Source organism: Papilio polytes, unplaced genomic scaffold (assembly GCF_000836215.1).
Source record: "Papilio polytes unplaced genomic scaffold, Ppol_1.0 DF823980.1, whole genome shotgun sequence".
In the NCBI taxonomy this organism is placed as follows: domain Eukaryota; kingdom Metazoa; phylum Arthropoda; class Insecta; order Lepidoptera; family Papilionidae; genus Papilio; species Papilio polytes.
This window is the reverse complement of record NW_013525224.1, coordinates 354,669-365,326: the sequence shown is the minus strand read 5'-3', so window position 1 is coordinate 365,326 and position 10,658 is coordinate 354,669. Positions and strand designations below refer to the sequence as shown.

The 10,658-nt window shown below is 33.1% G+C and overlaps 1 protein-coding gene across 2 annotated transcripts; it reads left to right on the top strand.

Moving 5' to 3' along the window:
• Nucleotides 1-1,603: 1,603 nt before the first annotated feature.
• LOC106101513 (dopamine D2-like receptor) lies at nt 1,604-6,998 on the top strand. Of its 2 annotated transcripts, none has more exons than XM_013280764.1 (9): nt 1,604-1,623; nt 2,412-2,971; nt 3,052-3,161; nt 3,392-3,644; nt 3,900-4,096; nt 4,713-4,808; nt 5,044-5,223; nt 5,718-5,896; nt 6,719-6,998. In XM_013280764.1, exons 2-9 carry the CDS (start codon nt 2,492-2,494, stop codon nt 6,931-6,933), a joined length of 1,710 nt encoding a protein of 569 aa, XP_013136218.1. In that variant the 5' UTR covers nt 1,604-1,623; nt 2,412-2,491; the 3' UTR covers nt 6,934-6,998. The 2 variants fall into 2 exon arrangements, with proteins under 2 accessions (XP_013136218.1, XP_013136217.1); XM_013280763.1 differs by having other exon boundaries at nt 4,698-4,808.
• The last annotated feature ends 3,660 nt before the right edge of the window (nt 6,999-10,658 follow it).

The window sequence follows — 10,658 nt, the reverse complement described above, 5'->3', positions numbered from 1 at the left end:
CTTTATAATTAGTAAATAGTCGGCGAGCTGTAAATTATATTAGAGTATTCAGGAAATTAAACTGTTTTGCATATATGGTTACGCGATAATAAAGTTTTTGAACGCTACATTAATCAGTTTTCACTTTTAAATATATTGACTTGAACAGGGTTTTTTTCTATCACGATTTACGGCCGAATGTTGAAACGAAACGTAACAGTGTCGTCATCTATCAGATTGTAAGCGTTATCGAAGCGATATGTTTAAATTCGTTCCTGAATTCGATCGTTATATTATTGTGACTCAAATATCACATGAATAGGTGGCTAATTTTAATCGTGTAACCTTTAAATTTATTTTCATTAGCGAAAATTAAAACAATCCAAATCTCATTAAAATGTTAACAAGAATACTTCTTTAAGTAATGAATTAATGAATAAGTTAATTTTAAAACTTTTTGACCTTTAACTTAAGTACTTTCGAAATTAAACCTGAAGAATCTTATAAGATGATTTCGTTGAATAAAGATGGACACATATTTTATTAATTTTAATTAGTTATTACTTTTTAAAAATTAAATTAGAATCATAAATGGTACTTGTAGTATATGGCCATACTGTTTACGTGTGTCGTGGTGTAATGCCAGCAAGTCAGTCGTATCCGAGCCAGCGACGGGAGCGGACGTCCCAAGCATACAGTACTTTAATTAGAATGAAACGTCTTTAGTGTATTACTTAAGTAACATTTTATTAAAATTACTAATTTCACATATCCTTGCGTACAAATAGCGTATTCGAAATGCGCGGGAAAATGAATATACGTTCGTATGAGTGATCGGAACCACACGCAGTTTGTTACTTGAAGTGTACAGTCGGCGTCATAACTGTTCAGTTTTTTGTTGATTTGTTTTTGATTAAATTTAAATAATACAGAATGAACTCTTTATTATTTTAGTACAATTGTTAATTACATTCATTAAAACTGATTACCTAGAAAATAAAAAATCTCAATACCTACTCGTCAACTAGATTTGAAACATAAATCCATTGTAAATAGTATCGACTTGTTAACTTAATATATTTCAACGAGAAAACTTCCTTATAATTCTGTTAATTTTATTTTTTGCACTTTTCTATGTGACTGTAGCAATCTGCATTCGAAGGTCCATTAAGAAGCTACGTCGTTCAATTGTACAGACAGCGGGGCGCAGACACTCCGTCTTGTCTTGTCTCTGGCTTGTCACGTTGTGTTCAATTTAAAGTGGAGTGCAAGGAAGACGAATAAAATGTGATAAATATATTGAAAATTAGTGGTTGCGGTAAAGAAATTATACGATAAAAGTATTATGCCTGAGTTAATAAAAAAGGAACGGAGAAAAAATAAATTAGTTAAAAGACCACATACTTGTTTGCAAAAAAAAACATTCTCCTGAGTCGGGTAAAAACAATCGTGATATCGGAGCAATCATCAATTACTAATAAGCAATAAGAGGATGGAAAAGGTCGTCCATTAATTAATTGGTTTCCTTTGGGCATGATTTTTCGGCAAAAGGCTACAAATTAATACTATTAGATCAATCACTGCTTTTATTACATATGCTTTATGTACGAAATAATAGTGTATGGATAAAGTCAATAAGGAAATGTAAGTATATATTTTGTAGTGTGTTTCATATTAAAATTCCTTAAGATTCAGTGGTTTCATATAAAAGGAATACATCGAGTGACGACTCATTTTATATTGCACAAATAAAGTCGTGAACGTTATTTATTGAGGAACAAGACTTTAGACTAAATTACAAGAACCAAGAAAATAATGTGAATAATTTGTTTATGTATAATTTTAAAGGTTACAGAATATTAAGATATCTTAAGCTCGACATCAAATATCTAATGTAAAAAAGAAGAAGAAGCAAAATAAAATATGAATAAATCTTACACCGTGAGAAAATCGAATGAATAATTAAATCTGAGGAACATTTGAAAGGACTCTATTGATTTGAGGAATACAGTAAAGCAGAATGTAAGCCGGGGTGGGTCGAAATGGAAACGTTTCCTCGCTGTTTCCGAATCCTTAAGACGAAATCCAATTAGAGTTCCGCACAAACACAATTCTATCTTTAATTATGATTAAAATGTAATAGATAATGGATAAATTACATTGTAATTATCAGAGTGTAAAGAAAGGTCTTCTACAACATTCTTGTTCGTTGTACTGGAATGTTTTATTGATTTCTTTTACTAATTAAACAGGTGTCATTTGGTACTAATTTCTACTCTGTATAATAATTAGTGTCTTTAGTTAAAACAACAAACTAACAAAACATTGTAGCTATTATAATTTAGTTAAATTTTTGAACAATAATCTCGGTTTCTTTCAGTAGAAACTCCAGTCAAAATCTAGTAAATTCATTCTAAAACTTCTTGTTACAGAGTTCGCAGTAATGACTGTGGCGGGAGAAATCGAAAATCCGTTCCAGTTACTACACAGGCCAAACAAATAATGTAAAACTATGGACGCAACTTCCAGTCTTAACACACAAGAAATAAAGATGGATATCCCGAAGCTTAGCTTTTGTCAAAACAAATGCCAGAATGTATCGAGGATAACGACTATCGTTTTCAAACCACCAGATCCGGACTCGGTAAATCGAACGTTTATCGAAAGAAGTGAAAACGAAACGAACTTACGATCGATTTTCGATAACGATATTAACTCTAGTGATTATTATAACATTGAAAGAACGTTGAACGGGGATTTTTCTAATTTTAGTATCGATAATGTGACTTGTAGTGATGTGCATGGATATAATCTGTGGGCGTTGTCATTGTTGGTGTTTCCGGTGCTGACATTGTTTGGTAATGTGTTGGTGATACTGAGCGTAGCGCGGGAGAGAAGTTTGAAGACGGCAACTAACTACTTCATAGTAAGCTTGGCTGTCGCCGACCTTTTAGTGGCAGTCGTTGTTATGCCATTCGGAGTATACTATTTGGTAAGTAAAATAAAAACCATAGATAGTTGTCACCTATTGTTTTAAAATTCAAATCTGTATGGTGTAACATTGGGCTATAGTTCAACGGGTCCTGGGGCCTGCCTGCCTTCGTATGTGACAGTTACATCGCGATGGACGTCACCTGCTCCACCTCCAGCATCTTCAACTTAGTCGCCATATCTGTAGACAGGTAATACAAGACCATAACAATTACTTATAATATTAGTACTGCATTTCTTAGTCTCTTTTACACTACAAACAAATCCAATAATTGTTAGCCCTTGAATGTCAATATAAAAAGTTTGAAAGTGGTTTTTTCATATTTGACATTAAGATAGTCAGTCGAGAACAGTTGATTTTTAATTCCAAAGGCCCAAGGCCCTACATGCTTAAAACAAAATCATGGTATTTTATTTCTAGATACATCGCCGTAACTCAGCCTATCAAATATGCGAAGCACAAGAGCAGCGCTCGCGTGTGGCTCATGATAGGAGTCGCGTGGTTGGTGTCCGGCGCGATCGGAGCACCCGTCGTACTCGGCCTCAATGATGCCCCCGACCGAAGCCCTAACGCCTGCCTCTTCAATAACACTGATTACGTTATCTACTCATCCCTCGGCTCATTCTACATACCTTGCATTATTATGATGTTTCTCTATTACAATATTTTTAAGGTTAGCTGCTTTATTTATGTCCTCCTATAGTATCTACCCAACTTCGCAAGAACAATCGATTCCGAATCATATAAAGGGTGTAAACAGACCATAAACTTTTAAGATCTTGTGGCCCTCAATTTTTTCCTCAAAACTTATGAACCATCATCTAAGATATACCCTGTACAATTGCTTCCTTAAAATTTTATAAATGTTTTTGTTACAAATTAAACTCTACTCAGCTACATCCAAGAATTCAACGTAAGATATTTTTAGGCGATACGAAAAAGAGCAAAGAAGCAACGTATAGGTAAGCAGACTTCATCGGCAGTAGGCTCTACAGTTTCTAGTGGGACAGCTGCGGTCGTCGTTCACAATGTAAAGGATGTAGCGCGGCGTACTGACAGCGGCGTGCAAGATGACAAACCCACTAATACTGGTTCAGGAAGCAACGAGGACGAAGAAGATGAAAAGTAAGATCTTATAAATATTTTAATATTGCTGACGAGTTATTCCCGTGTTTTATCCGATTGAAATGTACAAATAACGACGTAGGCTTTGTACATTGGATGTCAATTACCGTTACCAGCAATATTGCTTCCTTGATGTTGGCAGCTTGTAGTTTATCGTCCCTTTCGGACATGATGGCCTTTTCCAATTTATTTACCCCTTAAATTTAATAGCGTGAAAATATATAACCTATATTCAAAAATATGATGTGATTGCTAAATCCTTCACCATGGAGTAATGTGTGTTTACGCTTTATTATATTAGTAAAGGTTTTAAAAGTATAGATAGATACTGTAGTTTATGACAAACTGTGTTCTACTGTCATGGCGTCATGCCAGCAGGACAATCTCATCCTTGTCACCATATATACTGTATTTGACTCTTTGCTGTATCCTTGTAACCGCTACCGTCGGTGGTTCAGATTGGACTGTCCTGCTGGCATGGCGACTTGACAGTAGACAACAGATTGTCATACAATTCATTTAGTATACAGTATGTATTGATCAAAACATTATAGTAACGTATAAGCTTTATTAGAATTATTCAATTTAATAATGATGTTAGGTCATTTTCTTCTAGCTTTGACAGAACTGAGATGGGAGTATTCGCAGATGAACTTGCTAATACAAGATCTACGAGGTTCATGCTAGCTGCTGTTGTGGAAGAGACCGGTCTGTAAGTAAGAAATGTACAGTTAATTCATAATCTTCATGATTTTTAATTTAATCGTAAACAAACTTAAAAGATTTTCAGAACTCAACGGCAACTCAGTTACTACTAAATAAATATACAGACAATTTCAAACCCCTGTCTTTTGGGAAGTCGGTTTAAAAGTAGAATGTTTTTCGATTATTATTAGATAAAAATTGTTCCATCTACCCTAGTATTAGAATTTCAATACTGTTTTTAGGATAATGGCAAATTTAGCATCACCAATTCCAATGATGGATCCAAACACGAACAACGATTCTGGATATGTGACGTCAAATATAGATGGAGAGAAGGAGCACACTCCTCCTCCATCACCGAGCAATAGAGCACAGGCAAATAAAGAAGGAAACAGTTCGGTGTCTAAGAAACCGGATTTAAAGTAAGTTTAAATTAAACTAAGAAATCCAACTGTAATAGGCAATATACACATAATAATAAACCAGACTTTTTTTTAAATTACTATGTTACTATAAAAGCATATCTATAAAGATATTTTAAAAGTAATAGTTTGTTTTTTAAAACTCCCTCGCCAAGTTCTAAAACGCAACGCTATTGGTTGAAGCAAGTGATTGGTAGATTAATCCCTTTTTGACTTTTGATAACTCTGAGAACCAATCAAATGCTTTGTTGTTTGGTGACGTCACAACACTCGGCTACACACCAACCGCGTTTTAGTCGCACCAAATTTATTGTGATTTTGTTACTTTTTAGCTCAACGGTTGCTTTTTTACATGTCAACTTATAATACGTTTAAAATTAGAAAAAAATGTATATTCCTAATTGACCTCAAAGCAAAGTATAGACTATAATTGTAAGCAAGCGATTTTGTGTTTAAATTGTATAGACGTGTTGTATTGTCTCTATTTTATATAGAAAGAAGTTAAGTCGTCTCAGCAATAGTGCGATGATCAGCACTCCAAGAAGAAGATTCAAGAGCGCGGCTTCCGCAGCGCGCTTCTCCATGTTCCGAGCTAACAGGGCGGGGAAGTTACGAGCCAAGTCTTTTGCCAAAAAAGAGAAAAAGGCTACACAAACTCTGGCGATTGTTTTAGGTAAGTTAGTCAATTTATATTTTTCTCTTATCTGTCATGGTACAAGCTATTCTGGTATCCTTCATCATCAAATTGCCCTTATCCCTTATGGAGGGTCGGCACAGTATGTGCTGCTCCATACATCTCTATCAGCCGTCATATCTGTATCCACTCCTTTCTTAAGCATATCCTCTTTCACACAATCCATCCATACTTTCTTTAGTCTTCCTCTACTGTATTCATTCGTTTTGGTAAATATTTAATTGCCAATGTCAAAATTCAAGTACACAAAGGACAACAAAGGTCTTTGAAATTGAATAACAATTATCTTTATCATGGCAACCATGCTTCCTTAATGTTGTCAGCTTGTAGTTTTTATCCCTTTTCTGCATGACGGGTTTTTTCCAAATTATTTACTCCCAAAGTTTAATAGTGTGAAAATATATAGCCTAAAGCGTTTCGCAAGTTTAGAATCTTTTATTAAAAAAAAGAATTATTCAAAAACTAGCTTTTGCCCGCGACTCCGTCCGCGTGGAATTAAAAAAAAACTGGAGGCCTATTTCTTCTAGACTATGCTCTAGGTCTATGCCAAATTTCAACGAAATCCGTTCAGCCGTTTAGGCTACAAACTCTAACAAACATCCATCGTTCCATCTAAACTTTCGCATTTATAATATTAGTATGATATCGTGTGATTGCAGACATCTTACGTAGCTAAGTAATGTGTGTTTACGCTTTATTATATGAGTATAGATTAAGTACTTCTATACTTCTAGCAAATGCTCACTACATATGTTACTATTTTAAATTTTAATTTGTGTATTTACTTTCTATTATTCACAGGTGTGTTCCTTTTCTGTTGGGCGCCGTTCTTCACGTGTTCAGTTCTAGATGCTCTTTGCACCAAGTTTGGGCTCTCCTACTCTCCAGGAGTGACCGTCTTCATCTTCACCACGTGGCTTGGTTACATCAACTCATTCCTCAACCCCGTCATTTACACCATCTTCAACCCTGAGTTCCGTAAGGCGTTCAGAAAGATTCTCCACTTCGGCACATAGCAAACAGACTTTTATCTTGTGTATACTTAATTTTTTATCCCAGCAGGTCCTACTGTAACTTGTCCAAAGCCAATAAAGATATAACAAAACGTTCAACCCTTAAAAGCCTGATTTTTTTATGAAATTAAAAAATATATAACTGTGTCCTTTACGATGTTTCCTAATGGGTGAGAATAGTAAAAAAACAAAACGATATTTTTCTATAAATCCATAACTTCAAAGGTAACATTTACGTGATAGGCTCCTTTCTGGTTTCTAACTTGAATATCAGTCTAATTAAACATGTAAATGCTTATTTAAAATAATATTGTAGATCCCAAATGCGATATAACCCCGGTATTATATTAAAAACTTCAGGTATTTAAGGGTTAAACGAATTTTGCATAATATAGTCAAAATGAGCGTATTGTCTTCACAAAGGGCATCGATGTTTTGTTGCCTTATTTCATAAAAACTAAAGATTATTCTAAATAAACCTAAAATATAGCAACGGATTTGATACTAAAAAAATAAAATGACAACTTAAATCTATATAGAAACCTTAGGAGAGAGTAATTTATGTTAAATCTAATCAAAGATATTTTGTAAATAAATCTGTAGATACGATTCCCTTAAAATAAAAATAAAAATATAGTTATAAATCCCTGTGCCTCTGTAAATAAGTTATAATCGAATATAGAACGAATTAGCTTAATCCTTACAACTTAAGACGACCTTGAATAACCACGCTTAAACTCTAAAGGCCTGTCCCATATCTGGCTGATAGAGACTCAGATAGGTTAAAAATGACGTCACTATCAGATAAAATAAAATCTGATATTTCCATCGCACATATTACACGTCGTAACTAACAATTTACAAGAATTTGTTAGGACTGACTGTAAATTCTATTAACATTCGACATCTGTCAGATTGTAAGTGACGCTTACGAAGTATAAGATTCGTTTCAATATTCGGTAATAAATGTGTAATACAATTATTTTTGTATGGAGTTACGCTGATATTATGTACTTTAGAAGCTGTATCCTTCGCATTGTATATTTGTATAAAACTATGTAAATATCTTGATTACTTCTGGTTGTGATATGTATAAAGTGATTTTTACGTAATAAAAGCTTCTATAAAAACTTTATTTGTACCCTTTGACAATTAAGTTTCAAGCCTTGGGACCTATAAATATTACGCTTTTTTATTTTAAGTTATTAAATTGTAAATATTCTTGTAAAACTCTTAGCTGTTTTAATATTTGTATATTTTGTTAATTTCATTGTTTATAGCAATAATAGGCCAAAGAAACTGTTTGTTTGTGAATGTAGAATATTTATGTACGTTATTAGAGTTGTGAAATTTATGTCTATTAAAAAATGTTTAGAATTGAATAATCCTAGTTTATTTTAATACCTCAAAAAGTCCAAGTAATTTAGCTTAAAAATGAGCGTACAATCTAATTGTTTAGTCGTGGGTTGTGAAAAATATGATTCAAGTCAATTATTTCTAAAAAAATAACTATTACTTGTAATAGTCTTTTAACTTTATTAGATTTAACTAGCTTTTCCTCCCAACACCGTCTGTGAAATTAAAATAAAACAAAAGGAAGTAGCCTATGTGTTATTCAAGACTACGTTCTACGTCTGTGCCACATTTCATCGAAATCATATCAGCAAGTTTGAGCTACGAAGTAACCAAAATCCATCCATATAAACTTTCGCATTTATAATATTAGTAAAATTAAATAAATGCAGTACAAAATTACACATAGTATTTTACATTGTATCAGTTCTCGTCTTGAACTACTGAGAATAAAACCCGACCGTAACTTAAGCGGTACATGATCGATACTTAGTTTAAACTTTGCCTGTAAGTTTCATATTACAGTCTGTAACGGGGAAATGAGCAGTTTAATCTGTAACTTTACCAAGTTTCCAGCTTCAACATTGTTCCTGTTAGAAAATATGCAGTTGTTTTTGACCAGTTTACGGGTAATGTAATCACTGACGTCTATTAATAGACAGGCTATGAGATGTGGTATTGCCCATTTGATGTTGCAGTTTGTAGCGGTGGTGAGGATTTGAACCAATTATAGTTAGAGTTAACTGTCAATAAATACAAGAAGCGCGTTTTAATTTGAACGTAACAAGAGCTGATAATTCCAAGCAATGAACTATCCATTTATACAGGATGAATGTAATTATTATTTCATTTGGTTTGGATTGTTGGTAAGTGTTGTTGCGTATAATTTATGTACGCAGTAAACCGATTTTTTTAGGTGTTTTTCTCAAACAAATTGATATTTTGAAAACAATCGTAGACGGCGTTTACATGGTGCGTGAACTTGTGTAAAATGTATTTGAAAATAGCTAGTAATTTTTAAGTTATTAAACATAACATAAAAGGAGAAGAAAATACTTTAAGAAAATTGATTTCAAAAATATAAAGCAACGTTTATTTAATAAACTGTATCTTATTGATATAGGCCTTATTAAGAAATAACATTGGTATTGTGCGAGTACGTAGTTTATCTTTTATTTTCTTATCCCGTCCCCTGTCTCGTAACAAAACGGAATGACAAAGGACTATTCAGTTTATAATAAAAGGTAAAAGATATAGCTCTGCTGCACGTGTATTTTATTACCTTTTATATCTTTTATGTATGGAACAATATAAAAGAAGCAATTAATAAGAAAAGAAAAGGATAATTTTGTATTATTTATTACTAGCTATCACTTGCGACTCCGTCCTCGTGGAAAAAAAACAAAAGTAAGTAGCCTATGTGTTCTTCCAGACTATGCTCTACATCTATGCCAAAATTGATCCAGATCCATTAACCAGTTTATGCTACAAACTCTATCAAACATCCCTCCATGCATCCATCTATCTAAACTTTCACATTTATAATATTAATATGATTATACATTTAATTATTACGAAAGTATATTAATATATAAATTAAGTATTCCCTTTCCGAAACTCACGTACAAATCATAAGGTTTTTATAAAAGAATATTGGGAGTGTTAATACGATTTTTGGCAGTCGAAAATCACCAACAGTCTCTACCACCAATACTTTACTGTTTCGCTGTTATATTTAAAATACGAAATTTTATATGCTTGAATGCATAGATGGATGGATAAATGCATGTTAGATTTCGTACCGTATATAGTCTGGAAGTGCTTCCACGCAATTAAAAGATTATCTACATCTGTGCAAAATTTCATCGGTTATCTGTTGAGCTATTCTTGATATACGTCATACATAAATCCATCCATATCGCATTATATTAGTATTAGTATGAAGTATGATTTTTATACGCACTTGGCCAGCGTGGTTGACTAAGGCCTATTCACCCCTTATTAGGGTAGGCTCTGAGCCCCTCGGTGGGGACGTATAGTGAGCTGGTGATGATGATGATGATTTTTTATGTAAATTTCATTGATATATCATCCGTGAGTTTCATATGTGAGTTATAAATCAGATCAACTTTGTTCATGATGTTGCAATTTCTTTTAGAATTCAGATTCAATTTAATATTTTCAGTTTCTCAGTTCGTTGTAAAATTGACCTGTCGCTTAGGATTTTCATCCATTTTATTTATAGCTTTCAATCATTTTTCCACCGAAGATAAAGGTTTTACAATTTTCTTTTACTTTTCTTTATGGATATCAAAATACATTTAAGATAAAAAAAGGATTTTCCAAGTTAAATAATGCAGTTTTATGTTGAAGTT

What these genes read in the sequence shown, in the direction of transcription:
- LOC106101513 (XM_013280763.1), top strand. Translation starts at nt 2,492, where the DNA reads ATGGACGCAACTTCCAGTCTTAACACACAAGAAATAAAGATGGATATC. An exon ending in GTTGTGGAAGAGACCGGTCT is followed by an intron (nt 4,809 to 5,043) that starts GTAAGTAAGAAA and finishes TACTGTTTTTAG; the next exon opens with GATAATGGCAAATTTAGCAT. An exon ending in AACTCTGGCGATTGTTTTAG is followed by an intron (nt 5,897 to 6,718) that starts GTAAGTTAGTCA and finishes TATTATTCACAG; the next exon opens with GTGTGTTCCTTTTCTGTTGG.